We start from the raw sequence: 21,891 nt of genomic DNA, 5'->3' as shown, positions 1-21,891 counted from the left end.
ACCATGCTGAGTGAGGTACCTCTGAGGTACCTTATCAGCTGCTGTGAGGTACCTCTTAATGCAGACACTCAGGGTGTTTGGATTTAGCAGCCTGTGGACTGACACAAACGTGAACACAGCTCGTGGGGCAAAGCCAGGATGAAGTACAGCTGTCTGGGCTCACCCTGCTCAGGGAACACCACAATTTCTGCCTGGAAACTGCCCCTGAGCTTGGCTTTTGCACCAGCCCCTGGCTGATCAGCTCACTGTGATAGAGCCTGGGAAGAAGGGAGGTGTCCCTGCTGTAAAGAAAGGAGGCAGGCAAGGGCTGTCCCCACAGTTTTGTGAAGGAAGAGAAGTATCTGCTTTATTGCTGGCAGCAGCACTCCAAAGCTGGAGTGCCACCTTTCCCTAACTATCATACCAACAAAGAGCTGTTGGCTTCTCTTCTCCTTCTGCTTCTTCCAGGAGAGAAGAGTTGCTCTGAGCTGACATTTCATTTGATTGTTCCTCCTTCCCATTGAGTAACTGAGAAAGCTGCCTCTGCTCTTCTGCAGCCTGCTCAAGCAGGGCTGCGAGAGGGTTCTCAGCAGGTTTGCTGGTTCCACCTCTGATTTACTGGTTCCACCCGGTTCTGAAGAACCGGCAGCAGCAGCTTGCTCATGTGGCTGCACTGGCTGGCCAGTTTGGAACAGCAACTGCAGGAGAGCTTTTTATCTGCTGGTTGAGGAGGAACATTCTTCAGTCACCATCTTCACCAGAGTACTGGGCAGAGATGAGGGAGGGGGCAGGCTCTATAAATACCTAGCAGGTTTGAAGCTATTCATCAGCAGTGATGCTCTCAGCAGCAGCAAGCTGTTTCCAAATGATCTGAGATAACAGCATCCTGCTCAGCGTGGCACAGAGAGACACCAGCAGCTGAAGCAGAGGGAGAGCTTCCAGAGCAGATATGCTGCAGAGATGCTCCAGGCTGGGTGCACCCTGGCTTGATCCCACCCAGCAGCTCCTCCTTGCAAGCAGTCACCCCTTGGCTCTCCTCGCTCAGGAAGCAGACCCTGCTGCCAGGCTGCAGCGGCTGCAGCTCTGGACAAGAGAACAGGTCCATTGCCCTGGACAAGGCTGATGATTCTGATGAAAGAAGAGAGGTGGTTGGTACTTACAGCTCGTGCTGCCAGTGTCATCAGCACTCCTGTGAGGAAGGTTAAATAGTAGCCTGGGTACACCCCGTGCCAGATGGCAGAGAGGATGAAGGTCTGGATCGTGGGGCTGAAGGTGGCTCTCTCATAGCACACTCTAGCAAGACAAAGAACAGCAGAGCAGCCCCAGTTAGCATCCCCACTGCTGGCAGTCTCACCCCCAGCACCCCCTGTGCATCACTGCAGTGCTGCCCCAGCCTGCTGACTGACAGAACACTTCAGCTGCTCACAGCTCCCACAGCAACCCCTCGGTGCTAACCCAGGCTCAGTGTCATCACACATGGCACTCAGAACACAGAATGGGTTGGAAGAGACCTGAAAACTCATCCAGTTCCAACCCCCTGCCATGGGCAGGGACATCTCCTCCTAGACCAGGTTGCTCAAGGCCCTATGCAACCTGGCTTTGAACTCTTCCAGGCTTGGTGACTCCACAACTTCTCTGGGCAACCTGTTCCAGTGCCTCACACCACCCTCCTGGGGAAGAATTTCTTCCTAATGTCTAATCTCAGTTGGGCTTCTTCCAGTCTGAAGCCATCACCTCTCATCCTGTCCCCCCATGCCTTTGTCCAAAGGCCCTCTCCAGCTCTCCTGCAACATTCTGTGCATGCTTGAAGTTTGTCCAATTTCCACCCTCGACCTCCTGCTCCAGGTTGATTCTCCTCTGATGGCAGAAACCTAAACACCCTGAACTGGCTCAGTTCTTCAGTTCTAGTTCAGTCTCCAGGACTAAATCCTCAGTGCAGCAACAGCCTCATGAGTATGAACATAACCACGAAGTTATTGCAGGGAGACCAGCAGTCCAGGAACCTCTACCACTCCACAGACTACACAAAGGCTTCTCAAGCCACCCATGAATGTGTTTGAGCAGCTACAGTGGAAGGCACAGAGCAGCCCAGAGCCCCCTGCTGTGGCTCAGAGATTGATCATAAAGAGAAAGCAGCTTCTAGGAGAGAGGAAAAAGCAAACAACTCCCTGCAGCTTTGCCTGTGGCTGTGTGGGGCCATCAGGTGAGCAGGACAAGGAGCTGGGAAGTAATGACTGCAGGGAGGTGAGGGTGTCAAACACAGCAGAATGCTGAACTCTGCTGTCTGGAAATGGAGACAAGGTCCTACAGCAAGGGAGCCTAGAAGGAAGAAGGGAAAAAGGCATTCAGGCCAGGGAGTTTCTAGAAGGCAACATGAAATGGCACAATGACAAACCATCACGATGTGGAAGAATGATAGGAAACATGGGAAGGTCCTGACAGGGCTTCATCAAGGGCTCTTTAATGATCTGAAAACCAAAAAGCAATAGGAAATATGGAAACAGATCCACACTGCCATGAACCAAACCCCCCAGCAAGAGCACCTGTGAACAGAGCTCAGGGCAGCACACAGGGATGAGCTGAGACTGGAACAGGCCCTTGGCAGCAGTGTGAGAGAAGGGTCTGCACACACACAGCAAGGACCAGGGGAGGGGGCAGCTCAACACCAAGCTGAGGACAGAAGGCAGCAGCGCTCATTGCTCACTCCACTGCTTTACCACAGCCTCCAGGCAAGGCTGCCAGGGCCAAGGGCTACAGTCAGTGCTGAGGAGCAGCAGGTGGAAAGGATCTGAGCAAGGGAAGTGCAATCAGTAGTTCACTGAATTCCAGTCACACAGCTGCTCAGCTGCAAGCAAGAGGGAGCTGAGCCTCTGGCACAGGCTGCCCAGGGAGGCTGTGGCTGCCTCCTGCCTGGGGGTGCTGCAGGCCAGGCTGGATGAGGCCTTGAGCAGCTGAGTGTAGCTGAGAGGTGTCCCTGGGCATGGTGGGGAGCTTGGAGCAGAGGAGCTCTGAGGTCCCTTCCAGCCTGAGCCATTTTGTGATTCTAAGATCACTGAGTCAAATCACTGACCTAACACCACCATGAACATTCAATCATGTCCCAAAGTGCCACATCTACACATATCCTGAACACCTCCAGGGATGGTGACTTTTTTTTTTTTATTAGAATAAACTTTTTTATTAGAATAAACCAAACCAGGTTGGAAGAGACCTTCAAGATCATCGTGTCCAACCCATCAACCAATCCAACCCACCCAAACAGCTAACCCATGGCACCAAGCACCCCATCAAGTCTCCTTCTGAACACCTTCAATGACGGCGACTCCACCACCTCCCCGGGCAACCCATTCCATAGCGCAATCACTCTTTCTGTATAGAACTTCTTCCTAACATCCAACCTGAACCTCCCCTGGCGCAGCCTGAGACTGTGTCCTACCATCAACCAGCACCCCCAGGTCCCTCTCTGCCTGGCTGCTCTCTAGCCACTCTGACCCCAGCCTGTAGCACTGCATGGGGTTGTTGTGGCCAATGTGCAGAACCCGGCATTTGGATGTGTTAAATCTCATGCCGTTGGACTCTGCCCATCTGTCCAGCCTGTCGAGGTCCCTCTGCAGAGCCTCTCTACCCTCCAGCAGATCAACTCTTGCCCCCAGCTTGGTGTCGTCAGCAAATTTACTGATGATGGACTCAATGCCCTCATCCAGATCATCAATAAAGATGTTAAAAGTGACTCCACTAAGGACATGATTGAGAGCTCTGGGCCAGTGGTTGGAGGTGATGATCTCAAAGTCCTCTTCCAACCTCAACAGTTCTATGAAGTCCAACACACAAAACATCTAAGGGAAGTGGAAGATGCAAACCATTCCTGCAGCCCTGCTGAAAGCCTGAGGCTGAGCATGACTATGAATCAACAGCATGAAACACTGAGCATCAGCTGAGCATGAATCAACAGGGGATGGCTGCTGCATGTGACCGTTTGAGGCTGTGCCTTTAAGAAAGGGACAGTGCTGGGACACTCTGGCTGAATGTTTTGGAATAATAACAAAAACAATCAGATATTCTAAACGAATTTCATTGGTAGACTGGTAGAACGCAGTTTTAACTCTACCACGTTCTCGTTCTGGTAAGCAGTACGTTGTTACTATGGTAGAGGCAAACACTGGATGGTTGGAAACTTATCCAGTTCCACATGCAACTGCATGCAACACCATTCTCGGTCTGGAGAGACAGATCCTGTGGAGACACGGAACTCCAGAGAGGATTGAGTCAGACAACGGAACTCATTTCAAGAACAACCTTGTGAAGAACTGGGCAAAAGAGCATGGCATTGAGTGGATATTCCATATTCCTTACTATGCACCAGTTGCAGGAAAGATTGAATGCTACAACGGTTTGTTGAAGACCACTCTTAAAGCCATGGGGGGTGGATCTTTGAAAAACTGGGAAAAACATTTAGCACAAGCAACCTGGCTGGTAAATAGTAGAGGTTCAGTGAACCGAGCTGGACCTGCACATTCAGATCTGCTACGGAAAGTAGAAGGTGATAGAGTGTTGTTGGGGTTTGTTTTGAGCAAGAGGGGACATGGGTCCCAGGAACACCTGTGCAATTCAGGCCTTGAAGAATTCTCTGTTGATAATATAGTGGCGGAGTAGGAGATGTGAGAAAGTGCTGATTGCGTGGTATGCTGAAGTCCAGCTGCCCCTGAGATGGGAGGCAAGCAAGATAAGGAGGAGGCGAGATCTGGGAAAGAGAGCAATTAGGCCGGATAGAAGAATTCCACAGAGTTGTGAAAACAATGATGTAACCTTTTAGAGAGCAACCAATAGTATGTTGCCAAGTGGGCATAATTATAGCAAACTGTATATAAGATGTGTCTGATGCTCAATAAAGTTGGAATCCGCTGATCAAATTGGTCGAATAAGCGGCCCCCTTCTTGCAGTAAGTGGCGCTCGAACACGGGACCCTAATGAAGACAAACGTTAGGGTTTAAGAAGTTCTTCGGGACGTGGGAGATTCGCAGTAAGCCGGGAGGCAAGAAGAAGGCCGGCCCGGGATAGCAGTACCGGAGGCTGCAAGAAAAGGGAAGACAGCCTTGAAGCCGAAGACGCTGTAGAGCCGGGAACTGCTTAAACGAGGACTGTGCGCACAGGTATTAACGTTTAAATACGGATATGGATAGGCAGGCAGCGTATGATTTATTTATATGCTTTTTAGAAAAGCGACAGTGTAAGTTAAATTTTAAAAAGGAGTTGGTGCCGCTGTTAAGCTATGCAGAAGAGTTAGGATATTTTAAGGACCCAAATGAGGTGTTTGAAAGATTGCAGTGGAAAAAGTCTGGACAAGACTTGTGGCTGCATAGCTTAGATGATGAAAAACGAGCAAAGGAGTGTGGAAAATGGTGGAAGATGGTTATGACAGCATTGGATCAGCATCGTGCTGAGCAAATGGCAGCTTATCAAGCCAGGGTACGATTAGATTATACGGACCCAAATGGAGCAAGTGTTACACATGCTGGGTTGCCTTTGTCAGAAGAGGTTCAGGATTATTTAAGAAAGGAGAAGGCTGCGTGTGTAAAAGGACTAGGTGGCAGAGTTGAATTACAATCTGTAACACAGGAATCTGCTGAGGAGCCTTCCCCGTCTCTTTTAGCTGAGCAAATTGTACAGGAGAAGAAAGTAGGTGAGGGAGAGGAGACAAACAGGGCGGTAGATCCTGGAGGTGGGGTTAAAGATCATGCAAGAAAGCACGCAGAGTATTGGAAAAAGGTTGCAGAGCACTTAAACGCCGAAGGAGATCAGGAAGGGCTTAGCCGACTGGCTGCTTCACATCAAGCTTTTCCAGTGATGTATACACAGGTCCCTGGGGAGCAAAATGTTGTCCAGGCTGATGTAACCCAATTGCCATGGAAATTGTTATCTCAATTACGACAGACTGCGAGTCAGTTTGGGATTCAATCTGAACCAGCTAGACAGATGATTGATTTTATTTACATGAACTATAATATGTTACCTAGAGATTCTTATAATGTTATGAAGCTGATCCTAACAGCATCTCAATTTATGACATTTTTGAATGAGTGGGAACACCTAGCTAGACAATCAGCTGGAGTACAAAGACAGCAAAACGATCCATTATTTGGTGTAACAGTAGATCAGTTGTGTGGAACGGGACAGTATGAGAGACCAGAGTTACAGGCACTTTTACAGCCGCCTGTTTTGCAAGCATCAGCCCAGATAGTAAGGAGGGCTTTTGAAAAGCAGAAGGATGGAAATACAAATCCTCACTATATGGGAATTAAGCAAGGTAGACAGGAACCTCTTGGTGAATTTGTAGATAAGTTGTTTGCCGCACTTAGAGCAGCAAGTGTAGGAGAAGGTATCCGAGAGGCAATTTTAAGGCAGTGTTTAATGCAGAATGGGAACCAGCAGACGCAGCAGCTTATTACATCAGCAGATCCTAGATGGACGGTAGCCGAATTGTTGCAGAGGGCTCAGGACTTGCCAAGCAATCCGATGGCCATGTTGATGGAGGTGATTGATAAGGGATTACAAAAACAGGCTGAGGTGTTGTCAATGACAATGACAAAACAGCTTGAGCATAGTCAACAGGTTATGGCAGCCTTAGTACCTTTGCGCACAAACTCAAAAGGGCAAGGCCGACCCTATAAGCAGTCATCAGACGAAATACAGTGTCATCGAAAAGCGTAAGGCGGAGATATCGTCTAAAGTAATGCCTGGACTTTTGGCCCATAGATCCGCTTTAGGGCATTTCCCTAGCGGAGATAGTTATTTTGATGAAGCTTGTTGGAGAGAATACAGGAACAAGTTGTGGGACTTGGTTATAGATGGTGATAAAACTGCTATAAAGCTGCAAAAGTCGTGGTGAGAATGCATGAACTGTGTTAAAACCTACGAACTGAAACAGCGAATGGCTGCTGCAGTTAGAGCAACTTTGTCAGGACGAGATGCAGCGCCAGGTGTATCTGAGTTGCAGCTGAAAGATGTGTCTGAGAACTGTCGACCGATCGACCGGGGCCGCCCTCGATACATCTTGCGGCGACCACACCGCGTTTACCAGCCGTCACCACTGCCGTTTGCACACAGCGGGGAACCTTCCTCTGACATCGCCAGCGACGGCTCGGACTCGGAAGACAATACCGGCAGCGAGGAATTCAAACAGCGCCGACTTTGCTTTACGGCCCCTCTTAGAAAAAATGGAGCGCTTGGAGGCTCGCGGTTACAGCGTTCCTGCCACCGCACTCCTCCCGCGAGCCCTGCCGGCCCCCGCGGATACCGACGGCTCCGACCAAGGCGGTACCGGCTGACGCACCACCGACACCGACAGCACCGACAGTAGCAGCGGAGCAGCTGCTACGGCAGCAGCCCCCACCCCTTTCCCCCGCAGCGGCTTTAGCCGCACTACTCTGTTTTGATTTAAAGCAACAGTACTCATTTTGTCATTTCTGGTTGTAACGTCTTTCAGAGATTTGTTATTTAGAGTTTTGTTAAGTTTTTCTAATAAGCATAATGAATAAGTAAGCATTTGGTATTTATAAGTACTTAGTACATAGTAATTGCAGTAAGGTGTATGCACTTAGTTAAGAGTTCAAATTGTAAGATTTTCTTTTGGTTCGAACCTTCTTAGTTGTCTGCCTAGGCATTTCAAAGGAGCTCCATGTAATATAGTTAAGGAATGTATAAACAGGTTTTAATTTTGGAAAGTGTTTTTTAGTTAATGTAACAATTTTATTTCTTTTTAGACACTGATTTGATGGATTAATTTTAACATAGTTTTTTAAGGTCTTAAGGATTTTTTGGTATTAGCATAAGTTAAGGTTTGTAGTAAATAGGTATTAATTTTAACAACTATTCCTTCACTAATGTGCAGAAGAACCAAGACTGAGAGGAAACAGCATTTCCCATGAAGTCGAACATCGATCACAATAACTGTTATGATAATCTGGGGTCAAAAGCATCAATCAAAAAAATATTTTGTCCTGAATGCTGAATTTGAAAATAGGCAGTTTGGGCTGGTAAATACAGAAAACCTATTTTGTGGTGAGAAAAAGGATTTAAATCCCCATGGAAAATTATTGAAAGGGATTGGCATAAGTGGGAAATAAAGACTAGAGAAATTTTAGTTGGGAAATATCAGGAATAATTAAAAGGATTAGTAAAAGGAAAAGTAAGAGACATAAGATTTTGAAGGAAGAGGAATTGAAATAACAAAAGCACAATCGGAAATGGTAAACAAACTAATCAAGGAAGTAGAGAAGAGACTCCAAATGGAATTTTGAAGTGGGTTAAGGAGTTAAAAAATCTGTAGGGCTCCTGAAGAATGTAACTGCTGCTGAGAAGAAAATGCACCCGGCTGCTGGTTGCACCCCAGCAGGCCGAGGAGGCAGAGTTCACATATACTGGTGGAGCCTAATTTTGATCCTAACCCTATTTGCACATAAGGAGTCCAATCGAAATCAAAAACCACGTTCCCATGTGTGGAATCTTGATCAGACCGGAGAGAAAAGACTTGAACTTGAAAAAGCAATGGTGAATTTTTCTGCTACAGTTGAAATCATAGTAAATGCAAGCATAGATGCAATAAAAGTGCAGCAAATTGAAATCAATAGTCTCTCGAAAATATCTACTCAGAATAGATTAGCTTTGGATTTTTTATATGTTAAGGAAGGGGGTGTATGTGTAGTCATAAATGTAAGTTGTTGTAATTATGTTAATCTAGATAAACGAGTGGAAACAGATTTACAGGCGATTGTAAACCACAATCAGATATTACATCAGATTTCTTTAGATGATACTTCTTGTGGATTTAAAGAAATATGGGATAAATTAACTTTCTGGTTACCAAATCTAAATTGGCTTAAACATTTGTTTGTAATATTGTTGGAATAATTGTAATATTACTATGCATAATACTCTGCAATTGTTGTTACAAAATACTAAGACCTTTAAGTAAGATTGCTCATGTCAACGAGTTACAAGTAGAGAATTATGATCAGAATGTGATCAGAACAGATGAACTTAATTATGATCTAATTAAGAAGGTTCTGAAATATCTGGAAATTTTAACACAAATCAATGGTGACAAAAAAAAAAAAAAAGGGGGGAATTGTGATGAATATACTGGTGATTTGTGTCAAAATTGTAAGACTTAGAGTGCACTGGGATTAAGGGTCAGGATCTTGTGAGGCCTGTTTAGAGGGTAAAGGGAAAGAAACCTATCTTGCAGACTTGCAAGGACACTGTCTGGTTAATTGGAGACATCACGGCTGAGAAGGAGCTGTCTTAAAGATAAACATTCAGAACTGGGAATTTGTTTTCTTCAGATAAGAAGCCTGCACAATTGAGCATGTGTGAAAGTGGATGCTTTGACCCTTACCACACTGAATGTAGGGAGAAGGGATTTATATGTTATCTCACCAGTTCGCTATAATCTTACACACCTAGAGGGAAAATCAAAATTCATAACAACACAACATGCATTTTCATTTCCGATTGAAAACATCAACAAATGGTACCAATAAGAGATCAGTATTACTAGGATGAGCAAAAACACATTATTATGGGTAATTTTATATTGGGCAAAGCAATGAAGCTCTTTTGCTCTTGCTGATTGCCTGCAAGTTTTCTGTCTGTGAAGCTAGAGCCTGGCCAGATCTACCTTTACAGATTAAAGAAATCTTGCTACCATTAAACAAATTATGATTTTTGACCATCCTAGAGAAAATAAAGGTGCAACATAACAGGTAATAATGAATTGATTGAACTTTTTCAGATGTGTCTGATAGGGACACCCAGACTTAATGTAAATATGTTTGTTAATTATAGTAGTAAGTTTTAAGGTTCTTAGGTATCATTGTACTCATTTTGATTATTGTTAAACTTGTTTATAATTGTATTATGCAAAGTGTTCAAAGAATAACTCCCAAGGCCTTACTTGCACAAAAGAAAAACGGGGGAATTGTTGTTGGGGTTTGTTTTGAGCAAGAGGGGACATGGGTCCCAGGAACACCTGTGCAATTCAGGCCTTGAAGAATTCTCTGTTGACAATATAGTGGCGGAGTAGGAGATGTGAGAAAGTGCTGATTGCTTGGTATGCTGAAGTCCAGCTGCCCCTGAGATGGGAGGCAAGCAAGATAAGGAGGAGGCGAGATCTGGGAAAGAGAGCAATTAGGCCGGATAGAAGAATTCCACAGAGTTGTGAAAACAATGATGTAACCTTTTAGAGAGCAACCAATAGTATGTTGCCAAGTGGGCATAATTATAGCAAACTGTATATAAGATGTGTCTGATGCTCAATAAAGTTGGAATCCGCTGATCAAATTGGTCAAATAAGCGGCCCCCTTCTTGCAGTAATAGAGTTCCTGTTGTTAGAGAAAAGAATCTGTTAGGTAAAACTGTTTGGGTATTTTCTCCCTCAGGAGAGGTTAAACCTGTCCGAGGGGTGGTTTCAGCTGAACGTCCGGGTCACACTTATTGGGTAATGCAAGAGAATGGGGAAATTCAGTGTATTCCACAAAGAAATTGTGGAAGAGTTTAATTTCAAACTGTTGTACAGCTACATCGCGTCCAAAGGAAGAATCTGCGAGGTATCTACGGTGCACGATCCCTGGGAACCCTGAGAGCCCTGAGACAACTAAGAGACCCTGAGAATCCCTGTTTCCCTTTTCTTTGCTTTGTCTGCGAAGAGACAAACTGTTTTCCATTTTTCTCATTTCCTGATTTTCTTGGACTTCTGAATCATCTACATCTGAGTATAGCCGGAATGGACTATGGACTTTACTTACGAACTGTAAATATTGTCTTGGTTTGGATGGACAGTATGAACAGCCAATGAAATTGTTTAGAAGGGGTGGACTGTGACCGTTTGAGGCTGTGCCTTTAAGAAATGGACAGTGCTGGGACACTGGCTGAATGTTTTGGAACAAAAACAGTCAGATATTCTAAATGAATTTCATAGAAGAGAGTAGAATAGAAGAGAATAAACCAGGTTGGAAGAGACCTTTGAGATCATCATGTCCAACCTATCATCCAACACCACCTAAACAACTAAACCATGGCACCAAGCACCTTATCAAGTCTCCTCCTGAACACCTCCAGTGATGGCGACTCCACCACCTCCCCAGGCAGCCCATTCCAGTGGGCAATCACTCTCTCTGTGTAAAATGTCCCCTGACCTCCAGCCTGAACCTCCCCTGGCGCAGCCTGAGACTGTGTCCTCTTGTTCTGGTACTGGCTGCCTGGGAGAAGAGACCAACCTCTGCCTGTCTACACCCCCCCTTCAGGTAGTTGTAGACAGCAATAAGGTCACCCCTGAGTCTCCTCTTCTCCAGGCTAAGCAACCCCAACTCCCTCAGCCTCTCCTCATAGGGCTTGTTTTCCAAGCCCCTCACCAACTTTGTTGCCCTTCTCTGGACACACTCCAGCAAGTCAACCTCCTTCCTAAACTGAGGCGCCCAGAACTGGACACAGGACTCGAGGTGTGGCCTAACCAGTGCAGTCTACAGGGGGCAGAATGACCTCCCTGCTCCTGCTGGCCACACTGTTCCTGATGCAGGCCAGGATGCCATTGGCCCTCCTGGCTGCCTGGGCACACTGCAGGCTCATGTTCAGCCTACCATCAACCAGCACCCCCAGGTCCCTCTCTGCCTGGCCGCTCTCCAGCCACTCTGACCCCAGCCTGTAGCACTGCATAGGGTTGTTGTGGCTGATGTGCAGAACCTGGCACTTGGATGTTGTGACCATTTGAGGCTGTCCCCTTAAGAAAAGGAATATTGTAGTCAGATGTTTGTAAACGAAAGACGGATCTAAACTAATTTCATTGGTATATTGGGGGGAAGCACCTTTAGAACTGGGAGTACAGCAGAGTATCCTGGGCATTCCTGCACTTTTCTAGTCAGTCTTACTTTTCCCCCTTTGCAGCTCACAGCATTCTGGGCTTTCGGCCAATGCTTGACCTTGAAACTGATAAGCTGCAAGGCCTGTATTAACTGCTTTCTAATTAACACATAACTGCTTCTAATCTTTTTCTCTTTTCTCTCTTTCTAACCCTCTCTGGGGAAAGGGGGAGAGAAAGGGGTAGCAGAGGTGGGGAACCCCCTCAGTAGAGGGGGGAACTCTCATTTCTGTGCTTTGTTGTATATTTCTGTATATATTGTAAATTCTGTATATTCCCCTGCATATCCTATATTGCTTTGTAAATATACAGCACCCATTGCTTTGCTAATTCAGCTGTGAGTTTTTTTTTCTTCCTTTCTGGGGGAAGGAGAAGGCACGGCCTTTCCCTTCCAACCCTACGACAGATGTGTTCAATCTCATGCTCTTGGATTCTGTCCAGCCTGTCGAGGTGTGACCGTTTGAGGTGGTGCCTTTAACAAAGGGACACCATGGCTGAATGTTTTATAAACAAGACAGGTCTAAACTAATTTCATTGGTGGATTGGTAGAAAGCAACTTTGATTCCCAGTGAGACTAGTCTCAGTCTTGCACTTTCTCCTTCTGCAGCTCACAGCTTCTGGGCTTTCGGCCAGACTGACCTTGGAACAGATGAGGCCTCTACTAACACATATAACTGCTTCTAATTAACAACTGCTCTTTCTCTCTCTTTCTAACCCTCTCTGGGGAAAAGGGGGAGAGAAAGGGGTACAGGGGGAGACCCTTTCTCCAGACGGAGGAAGGGAATCTCATTCTGTGTTACTTTGTTGTATATTTCTGTGTATATATTGTAAATATTGTAAATTCTGTGTATAAACGTGCATTCCCTAAACCGCTTTGTAAATACAGCACACAATCCCTTTGCTAATCCGGCTGTGTTTTTTTTTCCCTCTTTCATTTTTCTTTCCCTTCACTCTACAGGGGGGGGGAGAAGGCCTGGCCTTCCTTCCTCAACCCTCGACACGAGGTCCCTCTGCAGAGCCTCTCTACTCTCCAGCAGATCAACTCCTGCCCCCAGCTTGGTGTCATCAGCAAATTTACCGATGATGGACTCAATGCCCTCATCCAGATCATCAATAAAGATGTTAAAGAGCACAGGGCCCAGCACTGATCCCTGGGGGACTCCACTACTGACTGGCCGCCAGCTGGATGTGGCACCATTCACCACCACTCTCTGGGCTCGGCCCTCCAGCCAGTTCCTAACCCATCGCAGTGTGCTCCCGTCCAAGCCATGGGCTGACAGCTTGGTCAGGAGTTTACTGTGGGGGACGGTGTCAAAGGCCTTGCTGAAGTTCATTGGTAGATTGGTAGAATGCAGTTTTAAGTTTTAGTGCAGCTGGAATTTTTTTCTCAGTTTGCTCCTTTCCCTCTCCCTTCCAGCTTGCCTGCTCTTGGGCTCCTAGCCAGAGCGACCTTGGATAAAGATAAGCACTAATCCTGTACTAATAGGCCTACTAAAATTCTTCTTTTTTAATAACTGCCTTTTTCTCTCTCTAACCCTCTTTGGGAAAAAAGGGAGGTAGGGGGAGAGAAGGGGGTCCAGGGGGGAACCCTCCTCTGTCCAGCGGTGGGGGTCTTGTTCCTGTATATTTCTGTATATATATTGTAAATACTGTATATATTGTGTACATATCTTGCATTTTCCCATTGCTTGTGAATATAGCTACATCCCTTTGCTTCTCTGGCTGAGTTAGCTGTGGTTTTTTTTTCTTCCTTCTTAGTGGGGGAGGGAAAACTAGGCAGAAAGTGACACCTGAGGGGAACCAAGGTCAGGAACCCACTCAAGTCACTCAGCTCTGCTTCTAACAAGCCAGGGAAAAGCCTTGGAGGTCTGAGTCCCACACCTACTGCAAGGAGCCTGGAAGGTTGGAGAGGTGCCAGCAGAACCACAGAGGTGCTGCAAACACCACCAAAGACAATGCAATGAGCTGGTTTGTGTCTTCTGTGGGGAAAAAAAAGATGAGCAGGGGGAGGAAAATCACAACAGCTTCCCCAGGCAGGATGCTGCTGAGATCCACCACTGGCTAAGTGTCTGCTCCAAGCTGCATGCTTGGATCAACAGCTCCTGGGTACTGCTGCACTTTGTGATCCACACCAAATGTTTACTGAACTTCTCTGTGGTCTAGAGATGCCCTCACTGTGGTCCCACAAGGTGGTGGTTCTCAGGGTCCTCTAGATCTGAGGGTCCAGTTTAGAGTACAGAAGAGAAGAAATGCTGATGTCTGGTGAGGCAAGTGTCCAAGATTTGAGGGACTTGTACAGAAGGGAAGCAAGTGAGGTATGGCAGGTGGATCTTCAAAGGGATGCAGCAGCTCATCCTCTGCTGCAGCTGGCCAAAGGCTGAGAACAGAGTTTCTGTAGCAGCAGGCATGGGCCATGCACCTAACCACTGAACCACCTTTAACTTGCAATACAACTACAATAAAACAGAGAATGGGTTGGAGAAGACCTTTAGAATCGATTCCAACCATCCTCTAAGTCTGCCAAGGCTGGGGCCTCAGCACCACACCTCTGCCTCTTTGGAGGCAGAATCAGGGATAAGTTAATCCCCAGGGATGGGGATTAAGCCCACTAAGAGAGAAGCTCAGGAGGCTCAGGGGAGACCTTATTGCTCTCTACAATTACCTGAAGGGTGGTTGTAGCCAGGAAGGGGTTGGTCTCTTCTCCCAGGCAACCAGCACCAGAACAAGGGGACACAGTCTCAAGCTGTGCCAGGGCAGGTTTAGGCTGGAGGTGAGGAGAAAGTTCTTCACTGAGAGAGTCATTGGCCATTGGAATGTGCTGCCCAGGGAGGTGGTGTAGTCACCATCCCTGGAGGTGTTCAAGAGGGGATTGGATGTGGCACTTGGAGCCATGGTCTAGTCATGAGGTCTGTGGTGACAGGTTGGACTTTATGATCTTTGAGGTCTCTTCCAACCTTGGTGACTCTGTGAAGCCTTAAGTTCACAGAATCACAGAATGCATCAGGTTGGAAGGGACTCTCCAAGGTCTTGTCCAACCCCTCTGCAGTCAGCAGGGACATCCCCAACTATATCAGGTAGCTCAGAGCCCCATCAAGCCTGACCTTGAACGGCTCCAGGGATGGAGCCTCCACCACATCTCTGAACAGCCTGCTCCAGTGTTCCATCACCCTCATTGTGCAGAGCTTCCTCCTGATGTCCAACCTAATTCTGCTCTGCTCCAGTTGAAACCACTGCCCCTGTGGTGTCACCAGCATGAAAATCCAGAGGCTTTAACTCAAGTATCAGAAGGAGCATGTCCCATGCAGCTGCTAACAACTGATGGTCAGTGGGGTTGAGCTTTCAATGTTAAACTCTCTTCAAAGAAACAGTGATCTAAGAAACCTACAGTGCAAGAGCAGCTCTCCTTGGGGACATCCATACCTTTTAAGCCAAAGAGCTGTTTGGATATTCCAGTTGTCAAGGAACATCTTGAAGCTTGTGGAAAGCTGTGAAGGAAACAAAAACAACACAAAAAATCCACCACAAACTAATTAGTTCTGTAATTACAAACTGTTACAGAAGAGCTCAACATTCAGACATGGAAATTACTGAACCCCCACAGCTTTTGAGAGATGACTTCAGGAAGGTATTTAAGTCCAGGTAGTTATTGGTAAATACTCAGCTCCTCCTAACCACAAAGCATTGCTCAGCTGCTCTGAGCCACAGAGCACTCTGGATGTCAGCTGGCAAGCAGAAGATGCTCAACCAGGGATCTATTTCCCCTCTCCTTTTCCAAGGGTGTGAGCATTCTCTGATTTGGAAGGGAGTCTTGAGGAGCAGAATGGAATAGAATAGAATAACCAGGTTGGAAGAGACCTTTGAGATCATCATGTCCAACCTATCATCCAACACCACCTAAACAACTAAACCATGGCACCAAGCACCCTATCAAGTCTCCTCCTGAACACCTCCAGTGATGGTGACTCCACCACCTCCTCAGGCAGCCCATTCCAATGGGCAATCACTCTCTCTGTGTAGAACTTCTTCCTAACCCCCAGCCTAAACCTCCCCTGGCACAGCCTGAGACTGTGTCCACTTGTTCTGGTGCTGGTTGCCTGGGAGAAGAGACCAACCCCCACCTGGCTACAACCTCCCTTCAGGTAGTTGTAGACAGCAATAAGGTCACCCCTGAGTCTCCTCTTCTCCAGGCTAAGCAATCCCAGCTCCCTCAGCCTCTCCTCACAGGGCTGTGCTCCAGACCCCCCACCAACTTTGTTGCCCTTCTCTGGACACGCTCCAGCAAGTCAACCTCCTTCCTAAACTGAGGGGCCCAGAACTGGACACAGTACTCGAGGTGTGGCCTAACCAGTGCAGTGTACAGGGGCAGAATGACCTCCCTGCTCCTGCTGGCTACACTGTTCTTAATGCAGGCCAGGATACCATTGGCCCTCTTGGCTGCCTGGGCACACTGCAGGCTCATGTTCAGCCTACCATCAACCAGCACCCCCAGGTCCCTCCCTGCCTGGCTGCTCTCCAGCCACTCTGACCCCAGCCTGTAGCACTGCATGGGGTTGTTGTGGCCAATGTGCAGAACCCGGCACTTGGATGTGTTCAATCTCATGCCCTTGGACTCTGCCCATCTGTCCAGCCTGTCGAGGTCCCTCTGCAGAGCCTCTCTACTCTCCAGCAGATCAACTCCTGCCCCCAGCTTGGTGTCATCAGCAAATTTACTGATGATGGACTCAATGCCCTCATCCAGATCATCAATAAAGATGTTAAAGAGCACAGGGCCCAGCACTGATCCCTGGGGGACTCCACTACTGACTGGCCGCCAGCTGGATGTGGCACCATTCACCACCACTCTCTGGGCTCGGCCCTCCAGCCAGTTCCTAACCCATCACAGTGTGCTCCCGTCCAATCCACGGGCTGACAGCTTGGCCAGGAGTTTGCTGTGGGGGATGGTGTCAAAGGCCTTGCTAAGGTCCAGGTAGACCACATCCACCAGGCAGAATGTGCAGCAAGCCTTGCAGTGAGAAGCAGCAAGCTGAGCAGGAGTGCCAAACCAACCTCGATCTGCTGGATCCGCAGGTTGGAGACCAGGTCCCAGCGCGCGGCCCCACTTGGCTCGTAGCCTCTGAAGCCAAACCCTGCGGCGTTGTTAATTGCATCTGCTGCAGGGAAACAAAGCACAGGCAGGAGCTGGCAGCTGCACTGCACACTGCAGCCTCCTCACGGTTTGTGTCAGGTTTTGAAGGCTGCACACTGATCTGCTTTAATCATTGAGGATGAGGATGGGACCTGGAGCAACAGCCAGTCACCCACGGGGCACGGCGGCGCTCAGTCCAAACAGCTGGGCAAAAGCAGCAGCACCCACCTCACACCAGAGAGGTCCTTCCTTCCCTGACACCTACTCAGACCTCCCTGGAGCAATCTGACAGAAAACAGCTCACAGGTTCATAGAATGGCTTGGGTTGGAAGGGACCTTCAAGATCCTCCAGCTCCAACCTCCTGCCATGGGCAGGGACACCTCCCACCAGTCCAGGCTGCTCAAGGCCTCATCCAGCCTGGCCCTGAACACCTTCAGGGAGGAGGCAGCCTCCCTGGGCAGCCTGTTCCAGTGTCTCCCCACCCTCACTGGCAAGAATTTCTTCCTAATCTGCAGTCCCAGCAAGCAGAGCAAGTTCTCATTCTGTTCATCAGCATTTTGGTGACCATTAAGCTGAAGGAATTCATGAACAACTCTCTCTTCCCTTGGGTGGAAAGAGCAGCAATGCACAGCACAGAAGCACCATACCCACACAAGCTGCTGAGGGATCTCATGTTCCACTCATACCATCTGAGCTTTAGATGAGGCAAAGGAGAAGGACAGAAGACAAATAAAGCTTTCAGCAAACTAAAAGCAGAGTTGCTGTCATTTATCTCCTTCAGTGCTTCACCAAAGGGATGCTGGCTCTGCCCTGCAAGTCTGCAAGGAGAGCCTCATCTGAAGCACTCCAGGGAAAAAGCATCCCATGAAGATTATTCCTTTGCCAGCTGTCTCCTGCTCTCCACAGATGCTGCTGCTGGTGCACAAGAGCACAATATTCCACATCCTTTCTCTCCCCAACAAGCCCCAGAGTTGCCATTCCCCAGCCCAGCTGAAAGGCCTCAGTGAATGTGACAGGAAGGGAGCCAGCAGCTGGGAGTGAGTCACTGCCCTGCCACACTCCAGCCCTCTGCAGGCCTTTGTTCCCCCATGAGTTGTGACAAACAAATAGACCTGGAGAGGAGGAGGAAGCTGATGACCTCTGCTTTGGGAGCCACTTCCAAGAGGGCAGCTTCCATAAATCCAGCACTTCAGGGAAAAAAAATCCACATGGAGCAGCAAACAACATCCAAAATGTTCCTTAAGCTGCACCATGCATCCCATGGCTGAAATCAGAGACCATGGCTGATACCTGCTGGGCATCAGAACCTCCACAGATTGCACTGGGCTGGAAGGGATCCCTCCAACTGCAGCAGGCTGCCCAGGGCCACATCCAGTCTGATCTTCAATGTTTCCAGGGCTGGAGCCTCAACCACCTCCCTGGGCAGCCTGTGCCAGTGCCTCAGCACTCTTTTGGGAAATGAAGACTCAAACTGAAGTGCATCAAATTCTGAAACTGCTGCTGCAAATCCAGGGAGACTCTGGCACAGGCTGCCCAGGGAGGCTGTGGCTGCCCCCTCCCTGGAGGTGTTCCAGACCAGGCTGGATGAGGCCTTGAGCAGCCTGGGCTGGTGGGAGGTGTCCCTGCCCATGGCAGGGGGTTAGAACTGGATGGTCTCTAAGGTCCCTTCCAACCCAGCCCATTCTGTGGCTCTTGTTGACAGCACTGTGCTGAGCTTGCTGGCAGGTTTGGTTTCTCAAGAAGAGAGACACCACTCATGCTTTGCAAACACCTCAGCACACCTTAGAGCAGCACTGACTTGGAGGCTTCCAGAGGGCACTGTCCCTCTGGACTGCAGCCCCCACCAGCCTGGCTTTGATGGAGGCACTTACCTAAAGTCCATGCAAAGTAATACTTGGGTCTGGCAGCCATGAGAGACAGGTACAGGTAGAAAAACCTCACAGGCCATGAAGCTGTAGCTCTGAAGTGCTCATCAATATTGTACTCCACGGGCAGAGCTTGGGTAACGGTCATGTGGAAGAGCAAGGACAGGCCACAGATTAAGAGCTTCTGTGCCACAGCTATCTGAAAAGTTGCAGATGGGAGACTTGGTCAGCTTCAGGTTGTGTCAGCCAGCTCAAAACAAAGCAAGTCAGAGCCTTCCTTCCCTGGACAGGTGTAAATGTGAGGCAGGAGCACACACTGCTCCACTAAACCAGCTACTAACAGGGCATGGGGGCTCAGGGAACAGCCTGGGCTTGAAGTTGTGGCAGACACAGCAACCCCAAACTATACAGAGAGCCTCTAAAATCCCTTCAGTAATAGGAGCACCTGCTGGAACCACAGAACCCTTTTGGTTGGAAGAGGCCTGCCAGACCATCAAGTTCTGCAACTCCTTTTCCCTCTCATTTCAGAGTCAAGCTGGTGAAGGCAGCTGAGTTGCTAAGCCACTGTAACACAGAGGATCACCTAGGAGAAGGGCAGCACAATGACTGCAGACATTCAAGCAGGGGCAAAGCTTGAGCTCATTTTTGGTGATCTGTGGCATGCTGCAGGTGCTCCCTTGGAGGCCATCTTGTCCAACACCCCTGCAGTGAGCAGGGACACCTTCAACAAGAGCAGGTTGATCACAGAACCATAGAATTGTCAGGGTTGGAAGGGACCACAAGGATCATCTAGTTCCAACCCCCCTGCCATGGGCAGGGACACCCCACACTAGATCAGGCTGGACAGAGCCTCGTCCAGCATGGGCTTAAACACCTCCAGGGATGGGGCCTCAACCACCTCCCTGGACAACCCATTCCAGGGCTTCACCACTCTCATGGTGAAGAACCTCCTCCTCACATCCAGCCGGAATCTCCCCACCTCCAGCTTCATTCCATTCCCCCTAGTCCTATCACTACCTGATATCCTGAGAAGTCCCTCCCCAGCCTTCCTGTAGGCCCCCTTCAGATACTGGAAGGCCACAATTAGGTCACCTCGGAGCCTTCTCTTCTGCAGACTGAACAGCCCCAACTCCTTCAGTCTGTCCTCATAGGAGAGGTGCTCCAGCCCTCTGATCATCCTTGTGGCCCTTCTCTGGACACGTTCCAGCACCTCCACATCCCTCTTGTAATAGGGGCTCCAGAACTGGACACAGTACTCCAGGTGGGGTCTCACCAGGGCTGAGTAGAGGGGGAGGATCACCTCCCTCGACCTGCTGGCCACACTTCTCCTGATGCAGCCCAGGATCTGATTGGCTTTCCAGACTGCAAGTGCACACTGAGAGCTCATGTTGAGCTTCTTGTCCACCAGCACCCCCAAGTCTCTCTCCTCAGGGCTGCTTTCCAGCCAGTCACTGCCCAGCCTGTATTTGTGCCTGGGATTGCCTCGACCCAGATGCAGGACCCTGCACTTGCTCTTGTTGAACCTCATGAGGTTGGCTTGTGCCCACCTCTCCAGCCTGTCAAGGTCCCTCTGGATGGCCTCCCTTCCCTCCAGCATGTCTGCTGCACCACACAGCTTGGTGTCATCAGCAAACTTGCTGAGGGTGCACTCAATGCCACTGTCCATGTCACCCACAAAGATGTTGAACAAGACAGGTCCCAGGACTGATCCCTGAGGGACTCCACTTGTCACTGGCCTCCACTGGGACATGGAGCCATTGACAGCCACTCTTTGGGTGCGGCCATCAAGCCAGTTCCTTATCCATCTAGTGGTCCACCCATCAAACCCATGTGTCACCAGTTTGGAGACCAGGATGTGGTGCGGGACAGTGTCGAAGGCTTTGCTCAGGTCCAGGTAAACGACATCAGTTGCTCGCCCCTCATCTATTAATTTTGTCACCTGCTCATAGAAGGCAACCAGGTTGGTCAGGCAGAATTTGCCCTTGGCAAAGCCATGCTGACTGTTCCCAATCACCTCTTCACTATTCTTCTGAGCCAGTAGTGCCTCCAGGAGGATCTGCTCCATGATCTTTCCAGGCACAGAGGTGAGACTGACTGGCCTGTAGTTCCCTGGTTCCTCCTTCTTACCCTTTTTGAAGACGGGGGCAATGTTTCCCCTTTTCCAGTCTGTGGGGACTTCCCCAGACTGCCATGACTTTTGAAATATAATAGAGAGGGGTTTAGCAACCTCATCTGCCAGTTCTCTCAGTACCCGTGGGTGTATCCTGTCGGGTCCCATGGACTTGAACACTTTCAGGTTCTTCAGGTGATCACGAACCTGATCTGCACTTACAATGGGCAGTTCTTCCTCCCCGTCCCTGGCATTGTCTTCCATAACATCAGGAGTGTGGCTAGAGGCCCTTGCAGTGAAGACTGAGGTAAAGAAGTTATTAAGTACCTCAGCCTTTTCCTCATCACTTGTGACCATGTCACCAGTTTCCTTTCTGAGGGGGCCCACACCTTCCCTAGTCGTCTTCTTCCCATTAATATACCTGTAGAAGTTCTTAGTGTTCCCTTTAATCTCCCTGGCTAGATTCAATTCAAACTCTGCTTTGGCTTCCCTAACCAGGACTCTTGCTGCTCGGGCAGCTTCCTTATATTCCCCCTGTTCTACCTGTCCTTCTCTCCACTTCCTGTAGAGTTTCCTTTTAAGTAATAGTGTGTCCAGTAGCTCCTTGCCCATCCAGGCAGGCCTCCTAGCATTCTTACCTGCTTTTCTCTTTGTTGGTACACAGAGCTCCTGGACACAGAGGAGGTGGTCCTTGAATACTGACCAGCTGTCCTGGGTCCCTCTTCCCTCCAGGGCTTTGTCCCACGACACTTTGGCTAGCAGATCCCTGAAGCGATCAAAATCTGCACGCCTAAAGTCTAGGGTCGTGAGCTTGGAATACTTCCTCCTGATTGCCCTGAGGATATTAAATTCAACTGCTTCATGGTCACTGCAGCCAAGGCCGTCTCTGAGCCTCACATT

The 21,891-nt window shown here is 48.7% G+C and overlaps 1 protein-coding gene across 1 annotated transcript in view; it reads right to left on the bottom strand.

Annotated features, from left to right (window-relative positions):
* MBOAT2 (membrane bound O-acyltransferase domain containing 2) overlaps positions 1-21,891 on the bottom strand; it is an 84,435-nt gene that overhangs the window by 3,938 nt on the left and 58,606 nt on the right. Inside the window, exons 8-11 of the mRNA XM_068155352.1 lie at positions 18,888-19,080; positions 16,937-17,040; positions 15,311-15,375; positions 1,140-1,272 (exon numbers count right to left, since the gene is read on the bottom strand). Coding sequence (XP_068011453.1) covers positions 1,140-1,272; positions 15,311-15,375; positions 16,937-17,040; positions 18,888-19,080 — 495 coding nt within the window. The remainder of the gene's footprint in view (positions 1-1,139; positions 1,273-15,310; positions 15,376-16,936; positions 17,041-18,887; positions 19,081-21,891) is intronic.

Source organism: Melanerpes formicivorus, unplaced genomic scaffold, assembly GCF_026170545.1.
Source record: "Melanerpes formicivorus ecotype bairdi unplaced genomic scaffold, bMelFor1.0.p_v2 SCAF_31, whole genome shotgun sequence".
Classification (NCBI taxonomy): domain Eukaryota; kingdom Metazoa; phylum Chordata; class Aves; order Piciformes; family Picidae; genus Melanerpes; species Melanerpes formicivorus.
The sequence above is the reverse complement of the archived record's forward strand: the minus strand, read 5'-3'. Positions and strand labels throughout refer to the sequence as shown.